Source organism: Copadichromis virginalis, linkage group LG11, assembly GCF_057382275.1.
Source record: "Copadichromis virginalis isolate Kocher_CV1m ecotype Utaka linkage group LG11, C_Virginalis_male_GT1.1, whole genome shotgun sequence".
NCBI classification, from domain to species: domain Eukaryota; kingdom Metazoa; phylum Chordata; class Actinopteri; order Cichliformes; family Cichlidae; genus Copadichromis; species Copadichromis virginalis.
In genome coordinates, this window is record NC_140628.1 from 1709657 (window position 1) to 1734094 (window position 24438).

Sequence of the window (24438 nt, forward strand, 5' to 3'; positions counted from 1 at the left end):
AGTATTAGTAAAACAATGACACACTGACTGACTTTCAGCAAGCTTTCCAAACAGACATAAGCATGTTTCTCTGTGACAGCAGCTGCCAATCAAATGCCTCATCTTATAGAATCAGGTTATTAATCAAAATAAAACTAATAGAATAAATCAGCCAGACGAGAGTTACTACTAATGGCTGAGGTTAGCTTTATTGTTTTAGTATGACCAGTTTAACAGCCACCCTGCCGCCCGACACCAGGGGGCGATAGAGACGCTTTGCTTTCAGTTTTTGAAAGGTCGTGAATTTATTTCTGTAGTCGTTGGTCTGTGACGCATCGGGTCAGCCAATCGGGTTGCGTCAGGCAATTTAAGACAACAAACAGAGGAGACGTTTCAACAAGTGTTCAGCTGAGTAAGTCCATTGTGTTATGTGAGTTGTGCTGATACAGGAGCGACACAGCTAAGCTACTCAAGATGCAGCAGATGCAGTAGGGGAATAGCTCTTCTCTTTAGCCAGCTAGCGTTACAAGATAAACTGCGGCTGCAGTTGGCTTTAAGGCGCCCGAAAGTACCGGAAGTAAGTTAGTTCATTTTCAAAATAAAACCCAGTCACAAAGTATCAGAATCAGAATTTATTTATCCCCGAGGGGGCAACTAATAAACAACAAAGCAGCATAACGTTTAGATAAGGACAATAAGAACAGGCAATAAGAGTGAAGTATTAAACTCATTTGCTGAAACGATTCTTTACAAAACACTAACAAAAGTAGACATTATTAGGTATAATTAAGTTGAATGAGAATTACAGATTCGAAGATGCGTGAGAGTATTTTAGAATCTGTTGTCGAAAAACACTTGATGGTGCTCGTAGAAACCCAGGTTAAGATTACTTTATTTATACCCACAGGTAAATTTGCTTTACAGAAAAACCCCTTCACAAACACACATACCTAATGAAACCTGACAAAACACATATGTAGTAATTAAACAATATGAATCAGAGCCAAGTCAAATAAGTGTGAAAGCCGCAAATATTTGACTATTTGTGTTGTTAATAAGCGTAATGATGGTTTGACGTTATACTCGTGTTACAGTGAAGAAAAGATTGACCTGCTAGGCGAGTGAGTCTTTTCACTTTATATTTGGATCATTTTGAGCCTCACATCGAAAATGTTGTCAAAGTTAATATGAAAAATCTGTTTTATTTAATAAGGTAATCATAACTCAAGAAACTACTCAGTTCAGTCTTCATTAGCAGCATGGTTTGCTCAGTTGCCATGGCGATAATTCAGGTGTGAAATGGCCGTAAGAGATATCTCCATGACAACTGAGCAAACTCCATCTATGGTTGAAGACTTTGCTTTGTCATCATTAAGTGTTTTTGAGGACCTAGTAAAGATCCATTCACAGTCAAAGTGGGGACTCGGTTTCTCTCAAATGTGATGCAAAACACACCACAGTGTTTCACTCATTAAAGTAATGGTAGTTTGGGGTGTTTGGACAGAACATTATGTTTTCTAATCTGTTTTCTGCACGTAATATACCAACAGTACAGTGTGTCATATTTTCTAGTAGGTGTATTCCTTATCAGTCTCCACTATAGGCAACGCAGTAACTTTTCAAAGAAGAAAAAATCACCCTAAATAGTAACAGAAATGCTATTTTGTCTGAAAATTCTGGTTTAAAACCGTTTAGAAATAAATGTTGTCTCTATAAGAAACGACTTAGAATTTATACAACCAACTGAACGATGTTTCATTTCACTGCATTCTTCCAATCTTGATATTTCATGCAGTGAAACAGTGTCAAAGCAAGATGAGCCAGCAGAAATGATATTGCCTTTCACAAAGTGCTTACTATGGGTTGACAGGTGCTTTGAAGTTTATTTGGATGGACAGGAAAGTTTATTTTGTTGAGGTAGGACGCTGACTTTGGATGGTTTTGACTCCTGTGAACACATTTTTAAAAGGAACATGCTTAAGTGGTTTGTTGGGTTCTTGTGGGCAGTGCATTCTCCTTGAACAGTTGGCTGTGGTCAGGCAGTTCGGTTACAACTGTTCTGTGTTTTTCAAATGTGATGAAAACATGTGACATCCATACGTCCACTCAGCCTTGCGTGCGGTTTGTGCACGTTAGTAGTTGTGAACAGACCTGCAGTGAATTACACTGATGTGCTTCTGAACAGGCTTTCTGCTCCTGTTAAATGAAAACCTGAAATCTTGAAAGGACATGAGAACATTAGTGTTTGGATGATTCATAGGGTGAATTGTTTCAAGCCCTTCCCGGGCCAAAACCCTAGTTATCTCACATATTTCATACACTATTCTCATTCATTTGAATGATGCAACAAAACAGAAATAGCATTCTGTGAATGGCATATGGACTCTTTGTAACTGAGCATTAAGTAGGTGAGGGTGATGCTTCTCATAATGTTCATAAAAATGTTTTATTGTGTGTTGTTCTTTCCTAGTTTCCTGCTGGTGGATGAGGTGAGCGTGATTATGTCTCGCAGACTAACCAAAGAAGAGCTGGATGCACAGTTTGAGCAGTTCTTAAAAGAGGTAACGCAACATTAATGCGTCTGTGCCGATGTTTGTAAATCATCCTCACACTATCAATTACCCGTATAAAGTCTTTCATTCATCTGATTCTGATCATCAAAATCTAAATGGTCACTTATTATTTTGGGTGGTGGGTTTTTCATCTGTACCCCTCTTGGGCTATATTTAGAACTGCCTGTAAACATTAATGACCAGCTTTACAAGCAAAGATTAGCCTACAGTCAGCGCTCCTTAGAGCGCCGACTGCATGTGAACTGTGCTGGTGCTGAAAGGCTAATATCAGAAGTGATTTTACTGAGAAGTGTTCGTATCTCAGCCAAACAGAGGGAGCTCTTTGTGTATGTAATATCAAAAATGTCACCGTGATCAGTGGTCCCTTTATATCAGCAATAAAAAACAGGAAACCACAGTTTTGTCTTAAGAGCATCTCTTTGTCAGTCTGTTTCAGATGACTCTGTGGATTTAGGTGCTGCTGACAAGCAGCCACACTCTAAAAGCAACCAGAAACCAAGAGTGAGGCAAGATGAGGCACTCAGTGGTGGAGGATCAGCAGCAGGTAATAATGATAAAACATCCAGCACATGTGAGACATTAGCTTTATTGTAGATCATTCTCTCCTCTCTCTCTGTTTGTGGGGTTTTTTTCTTAGATGCAGAAATCTGTAAATAAAAACATGAATTAGGCTGCGTCCACACCAGGGCTGCCACAAACGATTATTCTGATAGTCGACTAATCAGATCATCATCCATTGGACGTAAAAGTACAGCTTATTGCACCAGCAGCATCTGCTCTGATATAACTATCATTAGCTTACAGCTTTAAGTGTGTAAGGTGCTCACTAACAATAAAGACAAGATGATAGTTTATTACATTTTAATGAAATTTGCAGATTGTTTCGGTAAAGTTTAATAAACTCCTTGCTATCTAAAATATAACAGGACACCGGAGTAAACTCTCCAGCATCTCACACTTCTGATAATCAGCTGTCTGCTTGAGGTTTATTCAGCTGTGTAAAAACTATAACTTTAATCTCAGCCAAACCGATTTACTCAGGAACAAATAAATACTAAAAAAAAGATAACATTACATATTACAAATAACATTTTTAAGTTATCTAAGTGACTCATATATCATGTTTAACCTGAGTAGTGAAGTGGATCTTACAAAGCTTCAAACGACGCGTCGACTATTAAATCAGTCGTCGACGGTTTTGATAGTCGACGTAATCGTGACTAGTCAACTAATCGTGGCAGCCCTAGTCTACACTAATCTGGATAAATTTGAAAACGGTGTTTTCATCTAAAAACGCTCCGTGTCCACAGGAGCCGACGAGTTTTTCATCCACAATGAAACGACTAAAAACGCCTACGTTCCAGTACTGCTCATGCGTGAAACGTGAGACAATTCAACCTGCCTCATTTCTGTCTGCTGTTTATTTACTTTCCAACTCTCTGAAACGTCGCGGCAAAATGTCGAGGAAAAACACAGAGTTTTTTAAATGGACTAACAATGAGGTGGAGTTGTTGCTGCGAGTAACACAAGAGTACAAAATTGAAAAGCGAGCGAGAATATAGACCAAAACAAATATGCCGAAATTAGCATTTGGTCCTCTTTGAAGAAAAGCTTTGGGGAGCATGTGCAAACAGATAGTAATCTTTAACGGGGCTGTGAAAAATGGGAAAAGACTAAACAAGTGCTGCACCATGCCGTCCGTCATCTTAGTTGAATTGGTCGCATGACTGCATCATGTGACTAAAATGCGTTATCATTTTTCGAAAGCCTCTGTTTTGGCTTTAGCTTTTCCACACTGCAATGCAAAAACTGCGTTTTCTAATTTATGGGGAAGACCCCAAACCTCCCTCCTCCTGCTCATGTGTAGTGCTGCTGCGTGTTGTTCTAAAGTGCATGTGGGGCGATCGTGGCTCAAGAGTTGGGAGTTCGTCTTGTAATCGGAAGGTTGCCGGTTCAAGCCCCGGCTCTGACAGTCTCGGTCGTTGTGTCCTTGGGCAAGACACGTCACCCGTTGCCTACTGGTGGTGGCCAGAGGGCCCGGTGGCGCCAGTGTCCGGCAGCCTCGCCTCTGTCAGTGCGCCCCAGGGTGGCTGTGGCTACAATGTAGCTGCCATCACCAATGTGTGAATGTGTGTGTGAATGGGTGGATGACTGGATGTGTAAAGCGCTTTGGGGTTCTTAGGGACGAGTAAAGCGCTATATAAATACAGGCCATTTGCATTTAAAACACGGGAGGGCATGGTGCTGCTGCCAGAGAGCAGCAGGTGCCAGCACGGCCAGAGGTGAGGCTGAATACACAGACCGTCCTCTGGATGCCATGTAGCATGTAGCAGGCCCTACATGTATGTGTTATGAGAGTGTGAGTGATGTGGATGTCTGTGGATTCTGTAAGGATGAAACCTGCCTGCCGGTTTTCTAAGCTTTACCCTGAGATTCTGGCGTTTCTAGCAAAATACATTTATATTCAAAGAGCTACTTTTAAACCCAGCCCTGTTTATTGTGGCTTCTAAATGCATTTTTTTTGAGTAATTGACTTTGTTCTGACTTTTTCATTGCAGTTATTTTATGCATCTAATGCAGGAATTGCAGCTTCTTTTAATCGCATGTTTTTATCATTGCATAAACCACAAGGATGTATTTGTTAGCAGTTGGGAACATGTTTTACTGTTTACTCATATTTAATACAAACGAAAGCCTCGAAGGGGATTTGTGTCTCTGGTAGAAACCAGCAAGCAGCCACTCATCAAACTAAAATAACAACAATAATAAATACATCTTAAGAACACATTTATACTGTTTACTATAAAATGTTATACATAAGAAACTATAAACAGGAACCTTTCAGACTAGAGCTAATATTGAACTTAAATGTGCTCTAAGCTGCTCCAGTGCGTTCTGAATGTGTTGGGTTGCATCCAGCTAAACGTCTGACAGTCACTCGAATAACTATTTATTTTTTGTACGTTGTCTTCACTTCACCCATTCACACCAGCACGTCCTTCTTGTTTTAGTGCTTTCTGTCTAACATTCACACACATTCATACTCGGCTGCATCAGAGACCAACGTGGCCTCAGCATGTTGCTCAGGGATACCAGCCACCCTGATTGGGTTATTCAAGTGATGATAGGACCTTACTGTACATGTTAATGTTGGTGTCATTCTATAACATGAGACAGCGAGAAATGTTTCAACAGCACCTAAAACCTGACACAGGCTAAACAGAAAAAATTGAAATGATCTGATGAAGACAGTCAGTGAGCTGATGCCTACACTAGGTGGCAGCGTGGGCCTTTTGTTCAGCCAATAATATCGTTTCTATTATGGTGACTGTGTCTGATGTGTTGTTGGGTCCCAGGTGGTGGATCGATGTTGCTTTTCCTAATTTGTTTAGATCAAGATGTTTTTATTTCTGTCAGCACGGTTGGAATCTCAGATTTCTTTAAGGAAGTCTGAGTCTATTCAAGAGGAGGATGAGGAGGCAGAAGGTATTCACTCAAAGGAGGAAGACCTCGTCCTGAGAGACAACAAAGACACAGAGGGTGAGTCCTTGAACACACAGACGAACCAGCGAGAGCGATATGTGAAGGTATTTAAAAAGCAAACAACAGAGGAGCATGCAGAAAACTCTGCTTAGAAACTTTTTATAAAAGAAAGAAAATCAATAATAGGCTCAAATGGAAAGAAGCCCGAGAAGAAAAATATGCGATGAAGAACAGAAACAGATGTTCAGTGAAATTTGTGAGACTACCAATTTATTTGGGAGGCTGCAGAAATGTACTGACAGCTAAGAAGGTGTTACACAAATTCATGCTTGGAGAAACTGTGCTAGCACTCCAGTTCTCCCAGATCCAGATCAAAAAGCATTTTTCATCTTTTATTATGTAACCAGGATGGCAATGGTGCAAAACATTTTTTTGAGCATGTAGCACTGAGTAGCTCCACCGTTATTGTCCACCCACATAAAGCACTATACATGAAGGAGTCTTGTGGAGAAGTGCTGTGTTTAAATGTGTGTGCAGGCTCGGCGACGGTGCCAGCTGTGTACATGAGCGCGGTGGGTTTAGACACTCTGGAGGAGGAAGAGGAGAAGGCCAGGTTCTTTGCCCAGCTGGAGGCAGGAGCTTCATCTACTATAGACTACTCCAAGCTGAACAGGGAGCTGGACTCAACACGTTCTACCCCTGCAAACAACTACAGGCATGTCAGCAGCTATGTGTTAGGGCAGGGATAGCTCAGCAGGTAGAGTGGTGGCCCCATGATCGGAAGGTCGGGGGTTAGATTCCCCTGAACAACTACCCTGAGGTACCCCTGAGCAAGGTACCGTCCCTACACACTGCTCCCCGGGCGCCCAGTGGCTGCCCACTGCTTCACTGAGTGAATGGGTTAAATGCAGAGAGGGATTTTCCCCACGGGGACCAATAAAGTACACTTTCTTTCTTTCTGTTACATCCCCTCAGCACTAGTAAATGATCCTTTATTTCACCTCTCTTCATTTTGCCACATTTAGCTCTTGTGTTTCCATTGAGCACTGTGTTCATTCACCCGTCACTAAAACCTGTTCGAACACAGAGAAAGTTCCTGTGCTGCATTTCCTTCTTGCAGTGAGATTCAAACATGAACAAAAGCTTAACAGAAGACCATCAGAACTTTTCACATCTAAATCCGTTTGTGTACATGAGTGCAGAGTGGCAGCAGCAGCAGCAGCAGCCATCAACACAACAGGTTTTCATTGCATTTAGGAAAAAGGAAATCGTTTCTCAAACTAAATATTCAAACATTTGAAAATCAGTTAAAGTCAGTTATGTGCAGTGTTGGTCAAGTTACTTGAAAAAAGTAATCACGCTACTTTACTGATTACTTTTTTTAAAGTAATTAGTTACTTAGTTACTTTTTAAAACATGATTTATCCCCTAAAAAAACAATAGATCTTTCAGCCCAATTCTACTTTTTCTACATAATCCATCATACAAAATGTAATCAAATGGAAAAGTCTCTTTTTAAAACTTGTTTTATTAGTTTTAATCTTTTAACTTTATGCATCAAGCAAAAATTTAATTATCTGCAACATTCTCTGACTGGAAGAAATTAGTTTAACATTTAAACCTATTTTCTGCACATTCCAGCACATAAAATAAAATATTTTGTGTTTACACTCAGTCCTTCAAATAGATGCAAGTAAAACACAGCAGAAAATAAATAAAGTCAAAGACTGAGCGGTCCTGTTGCTCTATTTTCACCTGTATATCAGGAGTGGGGCAGGCGGAGGTTTACCCTGGTGCAGTTGTGTCACAGCGGTCAGTGGAAGGATCCGCGAGTTTCTCTGTGAGTTTCACACTGCAGCAGCGTATTTGGTGCTTGATCAGACGTTTAGGGTTTTTTTTCGCTAACAGTAATCTAATTACCTTTTTTGCAATAGTAACCCCTTACTTTACTCATTACTCGAAAAAAGTAATCGGATTACACTGCCCATCTCTGGTTATGTGAAAATGATGTTTTGTGGACAGCTGCAGAGAGTCTGTCTTTGAGTCACTTTGGGGATCCACCGTCCAAAAATACAAACCTTTATAAAGTTGTTAGCATTACGTATTAGTCTGATAAAGCTCAGCAAATATTATCACTTAATACAGTTTTAACTGTTTCAATTAGTAAAGGAATTACAAGTAAATCAATTAAATACCCGTATCTGTTGCTGATGACCGCTATACTGCATAACTACTTACTGAATTTCATGGTAGATACTTTTCTCCCCTCTGTGGTCATTTCAGTTAAATTAGGCTTTTTTCCCTCCTGCCCCGTTCAGCAGCAGCCTAAGGTCCAGAAAGATGCCCGACGGGTTTATTTTTCCGAGTGGATCATTACGGCTTTGCCATACTGGTCCACTTGATTGATCTTTATTTTATTTTTTTAACTTTTAAGTTATTACAATGGGAACATACATGACCGGGGGATAGGAAAGGGAAAGACAGTAAACATCAGCTGGATCACCTGCTGGAAGAAAAGAAGAAACAAGTAAAAAGAGAACAACACAGTAGCAGACCACAGCAGCAGCCTGGATAAGTGTCAGTAACAGGAAATAATAAATACTGAAACTTAATGAGCAGCACGCAGGACTGACAACGATCAATATGTTTAAAGGCAGCAGCAAAGGTGTCCGTGCACACCTGTGTGCGTGAGCATGCTTGTATTCAAAGGGTTTCTCCGTGTAACGATCTATTAGTGGACACAAACTGAGGTGAGCTTGAATACACACACCGTCCTCTGGACGCCATGTAGCGTGCCCACCCCCAAGGCCCCTAAATGAGGCTTCTGAGTAAGACACATGAGTTAATTTTGGACAGTAGTAAAGCACAGCTGTGCTTTCAGCGTCTCTACAACAGCTGCTGCTGTGGAGCTCAGTGTTGTAATTTCAATGTAATAAGAAGGATGTCCTCCCTGCAGGAATGTAGAAGAAGCAGAAGAACCAGTGGAGCGAGGGGGCGGTGATGATCACAGCAAGGTCAGAGGGACGATCAGTCCAGGTAAGAATAATGAAATCTAGGCCAACTCTGCTGTGTCTCTGTCTTTGTCTTAATCATGTCTGTCCTCTCTCAGCCTTCACAGGCTCCCCACACTACAGCGAGGATTTTGAAGATGACGAGGACGTGAAGGTTCCACTGGAGGAGGTTTGTGCTCAAATCTGTACCTGTTAAAGTCAAAAATATTAGAAACTTCATCAGAAAGTTCATTTTCCAATGAAAAGCACACAGAATACAGTTCAATAGTATATACAGTATAACACTGTAAATCAGTGTCGCTGAACACACTTTGTTGATGTATCTGCAAAGTTAAAAATGCTGTAAAAAGAAAAAATTAGCTAAACAAACTGGATCTGAGTTCAACTGGACGTTTGTCCAGGGGGGGACCGTATGATTGTTTAACAGCGACCTCAGGATAACCAGTGGATATAATAACAGCGGTGTATAATTCATGTTAGTAATATATCACTTACTGTTCCAAATGAACGGATATCATGTGACTGTGGCACTGTCACACTCTTGTCCTTTTTCAGACGTCAACGACGGCTTCAGTTCTTGCCAGAGGTAAGACACAGATGACATTGTGCTGAGGCCAGCACACTGAGATGTGTTACTGTCGTCACCGGCAGTGTTCCTAAAGCGATGACCTTTAGTTCCCATTAAGCCTGTGAGGTCTAAATGGTTCTTCTTCTTCCAAGTCTCGTCATAATGATTCAATCTGAAGTACAGATAGTTTAAAAAATACTCCAGTAAAGCCTGATGTACTGAATCAACTTCTTTACTCAAGTAAAGTAAAAAACTACAGGCTCTGAAATGTACTCAGAGTAAGACAGTACAAAGTAACTGACTCTTGTGCTCTATTAATATGATAATAAAATAAAGTACATGAGAATACAAATGTTATTTGAATCTAAATTCTAGTTGTAATGAATGTACTCAGCTTGACTCTGTTATGTAGGACACGTGCAGAGAATTAGAGAACTACAGTGCAGGTAGACCTAAATAGAAAAACGAGTGCAGTCGGGGCTTAAAGTTCGTGTAACACAGGACCCACACACACCTTTCTGATGATGAGTGCATCTACCATTTCCTCAGAGGTCAGTGTGCCGTATGACTGCATTAGCAATAAATGTAATAACGCTCTATATGAACAGTTACTCACTATATAGAACAACGTTATAGGATTATATTTGTTCACAGATGTTTGCAGCTGTCAGCGAATAGTTATCAGCTATTTAGAAACAAAACACTTTTAATCCATAACAGCAAATGAACTGTACAACAGAAAATACAAATGCTATTTATGGTCTCCTCACAACAATGATAAGAAAAATAAACTGGGCCAATATGGCATGTTTGTTAATACAGAGACGCACATGTTACTGTGATCTCTGGTCTCCCACTCAGAGACACAGGTCTCCCAGTGTCCAGCATTCAGAGGCTACCTGAGGACTCATGTGTGAGAAAACCTGCTCACGCAGACATGTAGAGCCAAATATGGTAAATGGCCTGCATTTGTATAGCGCTTTACTCAGTCCCTAAGGGCCCCAAAGCGCTTTACACTACATTCAGTCATCCACACATTCACACACTGGTGATGGCAAGCTACTGTCAATAAGGCCTCTGCAATGTTCTGAAGACAGTTAAACCTGTCAGGTAGTGACGTCCAGCAGGTGAACATGCAGCTCCATGAACACGCACAGCTGTGGATTCCAGCTGCTTCGATGTTGCATTAACTGGCATTAACTCAGCCAGTTAATGCGAGACAAATCCAGCTGCTCATTAAAGATTTCTGGTTTGTTCAGAAAATAAAACATTGGTCCAAACACCTGAAAGTCCCAAAAACACGTTGTGTCTCGAGTCTACGGATGTATCTGTGTATTTCCGTGGTGCTGATGCTGAGCGGACAGCTGCTGAAGCTGTTGAAGTGTCGGAATGTGGAAAGCTAACAATGTCCCTCTCACCGGTAGGCTAACTTATTTTTAGCCAATTACAAGTTGAATCTGGTAGTTGGGTTGTTAGCTAAGATACCGTCATTAAGAAGCAGCACAACTAATGTGTCTATGCGAGCTAATTTGCGATGAGCACCGCTGGCCCAGCCATTTATTTTTTAATGCACCTCTCAGATTAACTCACTGTGTGTCGTGCCCAGGGCTGGACTGGGACAAAACATCAGCCTGGACATTTTGACTAGAGACCGGCCCCCCAGGTATTAAAGCCATAAAGCCTTTGAATGAAAACAAACGCTGTTGTGACAGTGATGCACAGTCTTGTTGGTATATGTGTGATTTCTATACATTTTACATCAGATAAAGACTTTGGTTGTAAGATTCAGATAATTATTTAATAAAAGTGAGACATTTTAAATGAGACTAAGAAATAAAAGTATTTCTTTGTGCCCCCCTCTCCCTGTTAATGCCTACCTGCCCCCCTGGCAACACTTTGCTAGACCCGCCCCTGCACAGTTACCAGCTGTCAGCTACTTAGAAAAGGATCCTGGTGTTATTTGTCTCTCAGAAACAGTTCATAACTTCAACTCATCCATGTCACCTAAAAGGTAAACCTGTTTCTCCATCACAGCTCTGATGATTCAGTAAGGACATCTCCTGGTTTCATCTTCATGTTTCCCTCTCACCACATATCCAAACCGACATCATGACCAGCAGCTTTACAGCTGTGGCTCCAGCAAACATCAGCTGATACTAGAAATTAATATTAAATAAATTCTAACAACAGCTGATCAAGCTTAAACGTGCTGCTGTTGTTTAGCGCGACATCTGCTGGTTTCCTCTTTCTGGCACAAAGTGGATGATAAACAAACGAGAGACGATCAGCTGATCATTGATCAGTTTCATGATTGAAGTAGCAACAGGAGAGGCAGGGTGAGAGAATGAGAGGAGAAGAGGCAGCTGTGCAGCGTTACGACAGAATAACTCCAGCTTTGTGTCTTTTTCAGCTGAAGTCCGGGACAAACTGCTCCTTTTCAGCTCAACATGAAACGCGTAATATTTTCTCTGAATGCGGGACGATTCCATATTTTCAAGGGACGGTTGGCAGCTACTAACTAACCTTATGAATTAAATAAAGTTCACTATCAGTAACATCATAGCACCCACCCAGCTGTATAGAAACTGCGTCATGCTAGCTAGTACGCAGTACGAGTTATTGTAACTGACTGTAAAAAGTCAGCATAACGAAAATAAACTCCACCTAAACTTGGTTCATATCTGACCAGATAGACTGCAGGTCATAACTTCTTACCTGAAGTTCAGTTCACACTCGGACCGGCGGCCGCCTCGGGTCTCTGCTCCTCCTGCCTCCGATCTCCCTCCTCCACCTGCTGGCCTCCACCACTTGCTAATGTCACTGAATCTGTGGAAGCCCCGCCATAGCCACCACCAAACAACTGAGTTATTTTTACACATCTGCCAGCATCTGGCCAATCCACCACCTTTCATTGTTTATACCATTACAAAAAAAATAAAAAATCATCGGGCCGGCCACTGAGCAAATGCCCGGTATGCCCGATGGCCAGTCCAGCTATGGTCGTGCCAACAGTGGCACGCGTGCCCAGGGTTGCCGACCCCTGGCTTAGACTGTCGTTTATTGAGAAATAATCTGCGGTTTTTGGCACCCGCCTCGGACGCAGCCACTCCGACTCTCTCCCAGCATCTTCTGCTCCTTCTCACTGCAGACACACATAAGACGCATAAGGGTGGCTGTAGCTCAGGTGGCAGAGCAGGTCAGCCACTAACCAGAAGGTCGGTGGTTCGATCCCAGACTGCCTCCAGGCTGCATGCCAAATATCCTTGGGCAAGATACTAACCCCATGTTTGCCTACTGGTGGTGGTCAGAGGGCCCGGTGGCGCCTGTGTCTGGCAGCCTCGCCTCTGTCAGTGCGCCCCAGGGCAGCTGTGGCTACAATGTAGCTGCCATCACCAGTGTGTGAATGGGTGAATGACTGAATGTAGTGTGAAGCGCTTTGGGGTCCTTAGCGACTAATTAAAGCGCTATACAAATGCAGGCCATTTACCTTTTTTTTTTTTTTAAGACACATCTCCCTCATTAACAGTCCCGTACACCTTTTCCCTCCCCGCCTCCGTGCCGCCCGGAGAGCTCACTGTGTCACCCCTCCTCTGCAACAGGCCAGCAAACCACGCCCCCGCCACAGTTAGATTCAACATGTGGGAGAACCCTAAACTTTTGTGGTCTAAGTTGTGGTCTAATGTGAGCTTGAGGAGATTTTCTTTGTGGACAGGCTGTGATCAGCAGAGCTGCTGATCTTTGTGGATTCACACAGCTGACTTTAACAGATGTCAGCAGATGTTTCATGAGCCATCTTTGCTAACTTCCATTTCTCAGAGTACAGCGGTCCTTCGTTTATCGCGGGAGTTACGTTGTAAAAATGACCCGTGAAAGGTGAAATCCACAAAGTAGCCAGCTTTATTTTTTACAGTTATTATAGATGTTTTAAGGCTGTAAAACCCCTCACTACACACTTTCTACACTTTTCTCAGACAGGCACGAACATTTTCACACTTTTCTCTCCTGTTTAAACTCTCAAAGTTCAAACGTTCAGAGAAAACTAAGCCCAGTATTACAGAGTGAAACCAAAGATCAAACCCTGTTTTCAGGTCCAGAATAGAGCAGCTGCCAGATAATTCAACATTAATGAATCAATGGTACGGAAGTGGAGGAGGCAAGAAGAATGAATAAAGTTTGTAGAGTAACAAAGTACAAGTACTTTGTTACTTCTCAGCTCTGTCTGAAACACAACAACACTTTCTCCAAAACATATGATTGAGGTCTTCATCAAACCTTAAAGGCTTCCTCTTCTTTTGTTTGTTTTGGATTTAGTTATTGAAGAATATATGTCACTCCAACTTAATGTTTGTTTCAGTGTCTTTTCATGATTCTCTGGATGAGGCAGGCGAAGAGGAGAGAAAGAACAACACAGTGGAGTCTCTGAACAGAGGCAACACCAACTCCAGAGAAGAATATCGATATGTGTATTTTAAAGTGGTTTTATTTGAAACCTAATATCTTAGACACGCACAGTGAGAGCATTTATATGCAGTGTATGTGGGCTCTATGAATGAGTACAATGCAAATAAGACACACTGATCAAGGAGCCCCTGTTAGCTGGAAATCAAGAGGCTACAATGGGAACAGTAGTAAGCTGTGTGGATGTAAAGAGCCAACTATGGTAGAACCGTGTGGTGTAATTCAGTGTAAATCAGAGAAGCCTAGAAACATGTTAGTTAACAGAGGTACAGAAGGACTCTGAGAGACAGCTGCTGGATGAAAAAGAGGGACAAGATCTCAATAACTGAGTTCTAGAAACTGTCAAACTAAGGCAAGTTTATTTATATAGCACAATTCAACAACAAGGTGCTTCAAAGTGCTTTACAGAGACATTAAAAAACAAAAACAAATAAAAAGCATGATTTAAAATTGATTAAAAAAAACCAGTAGATAATGGATTTGGTGTTTTATTCAAATGCAGCTGAGAACAGGTGAGTCTTCAACCTGGATTTAAATAAACTGAGTGTTTCAGCTGATCTGAGGCTTTCTGGGAGTTTGTTTCAGATATAAGGAGCATAAAAGCTGAATGCAGCTTCTCCGTGTCTGGTTCTGACTCTGGGAACTGATAAAAGACCGGATCCAGAATAAGGGTCACAACGTTGGCCACTAGGATGAAGAGAGGCAAAAAGAATAAATAGCCTGTTTCTCCAAAGATTCATCTATGGGGGAATCTCAGCTACAAGGGAACAATAGCACAAGCCAGACACACCTAGAGCTGAAGGTGAGATCATGTGGGTGGCTGTAGCTCAGGCCAACAGATGAAGCTGGATTGAGTATATTGGAGTGCTTGGCACTGTACAAGGTGCTCTAATAGTGCCCTAATTATATTCATCAGAAATTCAGTGGGACTGTGGAAAATGACACTGGACACCATCTACAAGGCAATCACACAGTAATGCACTGTCCCCACTGCTGTTCTGCATAGGCTTCACTCGCCTAAGTCAGCTCGTCATTAAGAGCAAATACCATCGGCCTTTTGCTGTACATGGATGACATCGAGCTATATCCCAAGAGTTAGTGAGACATTACTTTACTGATCCATCTCACCAGGATCTGCCGCAAGGATATCTGGACGTTCTTGTGACTGGATAAGGGTGGCTGAATGGTTGCAAAGAAAGTGAAGATGGTCCAGGCTGAATGGGTTGAGCTGTAAAAAGGCAGAATTGTCATGGTCCTGGGCCATGTTGGCCCAGTGTTCTTAGTTTCCTTGTATGTTTGTATTTTATTCCATGCTTCCCCTGCCCATTATGTTTAAGTTCTCCCCGTGCTCTCTCTTCCCCCTGTGTGCCCTCTATGTATTTATGAGCCCTCGTCCCCTTTCGTGTTTATTCCATGTCTCCCCTGCCTGTTACGTTGGTGTTCTACTTGTGCTCTCTCTCCTCCTGTACTTCCTGTTTCACCTCTCCCGTCAGTGTTCAGTTCACCCCGCCCTGTCTCGTTATGATTATCAGTGTCACCTGTGTTCCCCGTGTGTTCCCACTTCCCTCGTTAACCCTCTGTGTATTTCTGTCTGCGTCTCCCTCTGTTCAGTGTGACGTCGTCCCTCTTGCTGTGTGGATCTCCCTGTGTGTCTCTCTGTGAGTTCTTAGTTTATGGTTTCCCAGTTTGGTTTAGTTTATATGTCTGTTCTGCCAGCGAATAAAGCTGAGTTTTGAGTTCATTCCCTCGTGCCTGTGAGTCCTGCATTTTGGGTCCTACTCCTGCCTGCCGCACAGCGATTCATGACAGTACGACGTCACCAGATATGGACCCAGCAGCACTCAACCCACCAGAAGAACTGCGTCTGGACATTATCTACTCCGTGGAAAAACTCCTGCATCTGTGGCTCGAACATGAGGGAAAGGAATTTCGCCGCGCCGTGGAAACCAAACTACAGCGTTTAATCTCTGGTCTTCCCTGGCTACTCAGTGCGCTCCACCCACTCGAACAGGACTTAATCCGCAACGAGCTCCACCTTCATCCCCCAGCTGCTACTACCCACCTGCCTGAAGGGCCGGATGCGGAGCCGCTCGGCCCGTCAGAGCCATCATCAAAAAAGAAACGGCATTCACGCCGCCGACGCGCCACCCCACAGCCGGACATTCGGCCTTCTAATTCACCTTCTGTGCTGCCAGAAGCTCCGTCGGCTCCCTCGCCGCCACCCGCAGCTCAGTTAGCTCCCTCGCCGCCACCCGCAGCTCAGTTAGCTCCCTCGCCGCCACCCGCAGCTCAGTTAGCTCCCTCGCCGCCACCCGCTAGCTCAGCCATTAACTCCACCACATGCTCCATCATCCACACTACCACCTGTTTCTCTTCCACCACAACCGTCACTACACCCAGCCACTCAGGCTGCTACTCAGTCAGTCATTCAACCCATAGCCCTGCCGTTACCATACCCTGTAGCTGAGCCACTAGCCGTCCGACCCACAGCCACTTCAGCCACTCCTTCACCCGTTACACCTCCACTACAACCATCACTGCGGTCTCCAGTGTCCCCAGTGCAGTCTCCAGTGTCCCCAGTGCAGTCTCCTGCAGCCCTGCTGTCCCCAGTGCAGCCTCCTTTAGCACAGTCACCCACTCAACCACCAGCACCACAACCGTCACTACCTCTAGTTCATTCCCCTGTGAAGTCATTAACTCCACCACCTACTCCACTCTCACCACCACCGTTACTACAGACATCAGTTCAGTCCCCTGTGCAGTCATTTACTTCTCCACCGTTAGCAGCTCAGGTCCCCGTGTGTCCAGCAGCTCAGGTCCCCGTGTGTCCAGCAGCTCAGGTCCCCGTGTGTCCAGCAGCTCAGGTCCCCGTGTGTCCAGCAGCTCAGGTCCCCGTGTGTCCAGCAGCTCAGGTCCCCGTGTGTCCAGCAGCAGTGCGGTTTTTTAGCCAGCTTAACATTGAGCCCGGGGTCCCTATCCTCTCTGGCTCTACATCAGCTCCTGCTGGAAGCTCGGATGAGCTCATCCAGGACTCCGTGGCTCCCACGCCGCCATCTGCCTCATCCGCTGGGGGTTCCAGTGAGCCCGGCCAGCACCTCCTCGTCCCCGCTGGAGGGTCCGAGAGGCCCGTTCAGCCTCCTGTCTCCGCTGGAGGGTCCGAGGGGCCCGTTCAGCCTCCTGTCTCCGCTGGAGGGTCCGAGGGGCCCGTTCAGCCTCCTGTCTCCGCTGGAGGGTCCGAGGGGCCCGTTCAGCCTCACGCCGCATCAGCTGGAGGGCCCGAGGAGCCTGTCCAGCCTCACGCCGCATCAGCTGGAGGGCCCGAGGAGCCTGTCCAGCCGCCACCTGCAACCTCGCCTGGCCCGGCCTCAGCCTCTGCAACCTCGCCTGGCCCGGCCTCAGCCTCTGCAACCTCGCCTGGCCCGGCCTCAGCCTCTGCAACCTCGCCTGGCCCGGCCTCAGCCTCTGCAACCTCGCCTGGCCCGGCCTCAGCCTCTGCAACCTCGCCTGGCCCGGCCTCAGCGCCTTCGTCCTCGCCTGGCCCGGCCTCAGAGCCTTCGTCCTCGCCTGGCCCGGCCTCAGAGCCTTCGTCCTCGCCTGGCCCGGCCTCAGAGCCTTCGTCCTCGCCTGGCCCGGCCTCAGAGTCTTCGTCTGCTGCAGCCTCAGCCTGTGCTTCACCTGGTCCCGCCTTGACTGGTCCTGTCTCGACTGGTCCTGTGCCCACCGGGCCTCGGCCAGTACGCCTGACACTGGAGAGCCGCCGCCGCTGCCTTCCGTGCGGCCGGCCCCCTGAACTGCACCGTCATCGCCTGAGTGGCCGCCGTCGCCTTCCGCACGGCCGGCCCCCGGACCGCCTTCGCCTGGGTGGCCGCCGTCGCCTTCCGCACGGTCGGCCCCCGGACCAGCGCTGTCATCGTCGCCGCCGCCTCCCGCGCGGTCGGCCTCCTGAACTGCTCCGTCGTCTCCTTCACCGCCGCCGTTGCCTTGCGCACGGCCGGCCTCCTGAACTGTTTCCGCGTCGCCGCCGTTGCCTTGCGCACGGCCGGCCTCCTGAACTGTTTCCGCGTCGCCGCCGTTGCCTTGCGCACGGTCGGCCCCCTGAACTGCTCTGTGTTTGGGTTATTTTCTTGGGCTCCGGTGTTTGCTGTGCTCTTTTGTTTTCTGTTCCGGGCCCTCCGTCCTGGGCCCCCGCCGCCCGCCCTGGGTTGTTTTCTGTTTGGTTTTGTTTTTCTGTGTTTGGGCTGTCTGGAGCCAGCCCTTGAGGGGGGGGTACTGTCATGGTCCTGGGCCATGTTGGCCCAGTGTTCTTAGTTTCCTTGTATGTTTGTATTTTATTCCATGCTTCCCCTGCCCATTATGTTTAAGTTCTCCCCGTGCTCTCTCTTCCCCCTGTGTGCCCTCTATGTATTTATGAGCCCTCGTCCCCTTTCGTGTTTATTCCATGTCTCCCCTGCCTGTTACGTTGGTGTTCTACTTGTGCTCTCTCTCCTCCTGTACTTCCTGTTTCACCTCTCCCGTCAGTGTTCAGTTCACCCCGCCCTGTCTCGTTATGATTATCAGTGTCACCTGTGTTCCCCGTGTGTTCCCACTTCCCTCGTTAACCCTCTGTGTATTTCTGTCTGCGTCTCCCTCTGTTCAGTGTGACGTCGTCCCTCTTGCTGTGTGGATCTCCCTGTGTGTCTCTCTGTGAGTTCTTAGTTTATGGTTTCCCAGTTTGGTTTAGTTTATATGTCTGTTCTGCCAGCGAATAAAGCTGAGTTTTGAGTTCATTCCCTCGTGCCTGTGAGTCCTGCATTTTGGGTCCTACTCCTGCCTGCCGCACAGCGATTCATGACAAGAATAGGAGATGCACAGGACAGCTACAAGTACTTGGGTTACCCACAGGCCAACAGGAACCATGATGAAGATGTAGAAAGGGTAGCCACAGCCAGATATTTCCAGAAGGCGAGACAGCTGCTGAGAAGCCATTTGAACGGTAGGAATAAGATCACAGCCATCAATGCATGCACCAATTATCAGATCCCCCACTAGAATAATACGCTGGCCACAGGAGACGATAGAGACTACTGACATTGAATGCCAGAGCAGCTGACCTGAAAGAGAAGATCATGGCAAAGAAAATTTAGACTCTACATGGCTATTTACCAAGACCCGTGTCACGTACCCTGTGAAAGTCTGCTAGAGGATAAGAGTGCAGCATTATGCACAATCCCTACTGTGACCATCACTGCAACCAGCTGGCTAATTCAGTTTCATTTATACAGCGCCAAATCACAACAACAATTGGCTCAAGGTGCTTTATATTGTAAGGTAAAGACTCTACAATGATCCAGAGAAAATTCCACCAATCAGATGACCCCGTATGAGCAAGTACTTTAACCCTTTAAGCCCATGGGAGCGTACACGCTCCCATTTGTGTAACTATTTTAAAATCCTGGTAGAATTGTCATGATCCTGGGTCTTTGACCCAGCGTTTTGTGTTTTCTATTGTTGTGATATATTTTGGTTCTGTTCTTCCTCAGTTTAATGTTTAGTCATTTCTGTCGGTGTTTCCTCTGTGTAAAGTCCGTGTTCCTTAGTCTGTGTCTTTGCATGTGTGAGTTCCTGTTTTATTTTGCAGGTCTGCGTCTCTCGTTAGTGTTTCTAGTTTCGCTTCCCCTTGTCTCGTTATGTCCAATCACTCCCAGCCGTGTCTCCCTCCTGTTTCCCATTCCCTGATTGCCCTGTGTGTATTTAAACCCTGTGTTTTCTCGTGTGCGTTGCTGGTTTGTCTGCGTTATTTGGTGTTTTCTGGTCTGCGTCTCTCCCTCCGTCGTCTCAGGTTGTCTCTCCGTGTCTCCCTGCATCTCTGTTTCTGGTTTGTTTTTGTTAGTTTTTCCAGTTTAGGTTTTTTCTTAGTTTCATGCTCACCCTCGCCATCTCTGTTTGTATCAACATTTGATGAATAAACTCACTTGCATCTGAGCTGCCTGCATAAAGGGTCCTTTAATAATTTACACACGGCTTGCCCCGCAATGACACAAATAAGCTAGTGCAATCATTTTTTTGCGTATGAAACCACAGGAGTTGTACTTACACAGCATGCATTCAACTTGTCCCAGGTCAGGGTTTCCTTTGCAAAAATCAAGTAAAACGTGCTCGCAACAACAGTAACATAATCCAGAAACACACCTTGATCAGCTGTTCATAGCACTTCCTACGTTGCAATTAACATCATCAAATTGTCAGTGCGAACTTTCAAGTCCGCCATTACCTGGGGAAACCGGAAGTGGTGTCGCTTTTCGTGGGGAAAATAGTTTTCCCCCTACAGGGCCTTTCAAAGGTCAGCTGGTGTTTTTGAAAGTCATGTTTGACTTTATGCCTTTCTGTGTAGTTTCTGGGAGGCGTAGAACTTAAATTACACTGTTCTGTGGGGAAATACTGTACGTAAGATGTTTTATGTGATGAGAAGGATTTTAAATTAGATACTGGACTTAGCAGGGGGCCATGTTCTGTGCATGGAGGCTTTCAGCCCAAGTCCAGCACCCTGAGACGATACATAGCGAAAGGAAGGAGGCTAAGAACCAGTGAAAGTCAGAACCACTATTCAGAATGAAACGGCTAAGATCCATGAGTACACCAGGAACATGGCCACAGCTGATAGTGTGCCTAGTGAGTACATGGTTCTGTTGAGGCAACAGAAACACAGAGAACGGAAACATCATGGAAAGACAAACCTCTGCACAACATGCACCACCAGCAGATAGAAATACCTGATATTGAAAAATCCTACCAATGGCACCAAAGGCACAAGCTCGATAGAGGCTGGGGTCTACCACACCACAAGTGCAGTTCAGTCCCAGTTCTATGGTTGAACGCTCTCACAGACTGGTGATGACCAGGCGTAGAAGAAGAAGACGGCCATAGTGATAAATGTTATACCAGGTAGAAGCAACATCAGGAGGACGTAACACAAAAAGCTCGACACAACCCAAGGGCTGTGAGAGGAGCTTGTGTGGAGGGTGAAGCCAATAGTGGTTCACGAGGTGTTTGGGGCACTCGGGGCATGGACCCCTAAACAGTGTGAGTGGTAGTGCTTGTAGGACCATCACGCTCCCAGTTCCGTGGCTGACAAACTGAGCTTGAAGGATAACGACCATACAACATACAAATTGTGTCAGGAGTGCTGCTGCTTCTTTTTTCGCTCCAGTTCCTCCTCACTCTATAAATTATTTTCTTATACAAGACACATCTCCTGGATGCACTGGTACGCATCTTCAGTGATGTATCCTGGGGTCATCAGGTGTTTCGGGTCTCACAACATCACACACCCTCACCCAGGCGACCCAGCCGGGGGTGATCAGGCCCCGACTTGCGTACCAGTAGCTACCCACGGATCAGCCCTCTTAATCCACAGCCACCTTGTGGCTTTCTCTGCTGCTTCGCTCACAGCCTGGACGGCCCTCTTCTTGGCTGCCCCAGCCACGCCCAGCCGGCCTAGGACTTTGCAGAGAGATCGTCCTGCAAAGCCCCTACATCCCACTTCTATGGGCTCATAGAAAGTCTTCCAGCCCCTTCCCCTGCACTCCTGCACTAGTTCCTGGTACTTTCCTTTCATTGGCCTCCTCAATCCGCTCCTCCCAGTGTACTGTGAGTTCCACCATGATCAGAAATATAGTGTCAGGATGATAGATGGTCTTCAGCTCTGGTATTCCTTTAAGATGTGGCCCTTTCTCTGGGCTTCTCTTTCCTGATGCAGTTTTCTCTTTAGTGTCTGTGTGATTTTACTACTTCTAAGGAGATCAGCCACAGTCCCTGATCTTTGACAGAGATTACTTTAATCCCAATTTGAGGTTATAAAGTGTCTAATCCACATCTCACACACTGTGATTCACATGTGACATTTTCAGTCTATGCAATGAATGAATTATATATTGACTTTTACAGAAAACATTTTAATAACTTTAGCCTCATTAGGTAAAATAATATGTAAATATGCATAATGAAAACCAGATTATAAGACAAAATTGTAAACAATACATATGTGGTCAGGATGTAAACAAGCATGTAAACACGTGAAACGAGCTTTTTCAGGAAGGTCTTTAAACGTGACTGAAGCTTCCCTAAAACATCATTCAAGTTTTAACTTTGCTTTCTGGATAAACTTCATTCATTTCCTCTACAGGTCAGTCTTACGTGCAAAGTGGGGCCTCAGAGTTGGAGGCTCTTCAGGAGGCCTACAGGCAGGTCCATGCTGTGGAGGATTCAGATGATCATGGTCATCATACCTCATCTTTGGAAGTGAGATGGAGCATCAACAGACCTCTGTCTCCTTCCTCTCCTCCTCAACGTGCCCAACAGTCTCTGCAGCCTGTTTCTACCAGTGAGTCAGGTCAGAAATTATTCTACTTTAAGTCTTTGTCGGTCTGAGTATACAGTGTATAAACCCCAGGTCTGTGGTTGCTCAGTGAGCGTACCCTAACGGCTCTTTCTGACACTACAAATGAGATCAGGGATGAACCCTCAATGTCATTTGACAGTTTTGGAAAAAGCATCAAAATTTTTTGATTATTTTCTTTGTCCACAGATTTCAAAGACTTGAGAGAAAGGTCTTCATTTCACATTTGTCACACCTGGGCTCCACTTCTGTGTCACATCATGTCACTTCATGTGTGTTAGCCCTATAAATAAGATGCATCCTACTTGTGCAAAAGTATTTGTGATGGGCAGGATCGTTAATGATAAAAGTATGCTAAGAAATTCTTTTGTCTTTGTGTGTATTTAGAGCTGCCCACTGCAGAAGAGCTGATGAGGCTCCTCCGACCAGAGGCAGCTCAAATTAGAGGCTTCACCCTCCAGCCTGTCAGGTCAGGACTACACAGTCGATGGATTCTCAGCAAGCTGCCAGCTTGTTTTCCTCCCAGTTCATCAGTATCTCAGTGTTTGTGGCACAAATACAGTGTTCAAGTAACATTTGAAGGGACTCACTGTAAATATTCAAACGTCAGCCAACAGACAAGCTTAAATCTGACGTCACAATCTGTCTTAACTATGTTAAGGAGCGATCGCGGCTCAAGAGTTGGCATTTTGTCTTGTAATCGGAGGGTTGCTGGTTCGAGCCCCGGCTCGGACAGTCTCGGTCGTTGTGTCTGATAGGTTTGTAACATAAACCTATTCGCTGGAACGTTAAGGACAATCTGCTACGCAGCAAAAGCAAGACTCAAGGCACCAAAGTTCTCTGGTTTACTCATGCATGAGGGAGACCTGGCTGGAGCCAAGCGTCGTTCCACCACTTGACCACTGTCAGACTCTCAGCCAGGTTTCCCCACAGCACTCCTTTTATTGTGGTTACATGAATATGCATAGGGTCATTAACATATAACATCTTACATAGGTATACATGTGAACAAAGAATACTGTGTGTGTGTGTGTGTGTGTGTGTGTGTGTGTGTGTGTGTGTCAAAGGTCATATAACAACATGAAAGCACGAAGGCAATCATCCTTGGTCAGGAAGAGGGTAGACTAGACCCCCCCGGTAAGGAAGTCCAGCAGTTCATCTAAACAAAGAGCACTTAGACTAGAACAGACGCAACTACGTTAATCCTACCATAAAATAATAAGACACGGTATGACCTCTCATGCTCCCAAAGTGCTGTCTAATACACACAAAGTTTGCAGACTATCAAGGATCAAAACCTCTACCAATCTACAACTAATTACAACTCTAAGCATATATAAGTAAATATTTCTAAGCATAAATGACAATCAACAATACAAATCTAACAGTGTCCTTGGGCAAGACACTTTACCCTACCGCCTACTGGTGTTGGTAGCGCGATCTGGCAGCCTCGCCTCTGTCAGTCTGCCCCAGGGCAGCTGTGGCTACAACTGTAGCTGCCTCCACCAGTGTGTGAATGTGAGAGTGAATGAATAGTGGCATTGTAAAGTGCTTTGAGGGTCTCGAAAAGTGCTATATAAATGTAATCCATTATTATTATTATTATTATTATTATAAACAAGAGTTCTTGGTATGCCGTGGACAGCAGTTCATCCGTGGGTTGGGATGATCAACTGGAGGAACTCTGCTAGCAATAAAACAAGAAGTGAAGCAAAGAATAAACTCGCAAACAAAAACAGTGAAACAAACAGTAATGAAAGCATCGATCGTTATGGAGAGCATGACAACTTCTGTGATCATCCATCCATCCATTCGCTTCCACTTATCCTTTTCAGGGTCGCGGGGGGCGCTGGAGCCTATCCCAGCTGTCATAGGGCGAGAGGCGGGGTCCACCCTGGACAGGTCGCCAGTCTGTCGCAGGGCCAACACACAGGGATCACTTCTGTGATCATCAGTTCTAAAATTCAGGGAGGCTGTGCAGAATGTTAATTA

At 45.1% G+C, this 24438-nt stretch overlaps 1 protein-coding gene across 3 annotated transcripts in view; it reads left to right on the forward strand.

Moving 5' to 3' along the window:
* Positions 1-287: 287 nt before the first annotated feature.
* cep162 (centrosomal protein 162) overlaps positions 288-24438 on the forward strand; it is a 51009-nt gene continuing 26858 nt past the window's right edge. The window contains exons 1-10 of one of the 3 annotated variants that reach the window (XM_085472835.1): positions 288-391; positions 2450-2540; positions 2979-3096; positions 5970-6092; positions 6573-6750; positions 8992-9071; positions 9145-9215; positions 9602-9632; positions 22234-22440; positions 22834-22915. In XM_085472835.1, coding sequence (XP_085328961.1) covers positions 2481-2540; positions 2979-3096; positions 5970-6092; positions 6573-6750; positions 8992-9071; positions 9145-9215; positions 9602-9632; positions 22234-22440; positions 22834-22915 — 950 coding nt within the window. In that variant the 5' untranslated portion in view covers positions 288-391; positions 2450-2480. The other 2 variants (XM_085472837.1, XM_085472836.1) reach the window with 2 other exon arrangements.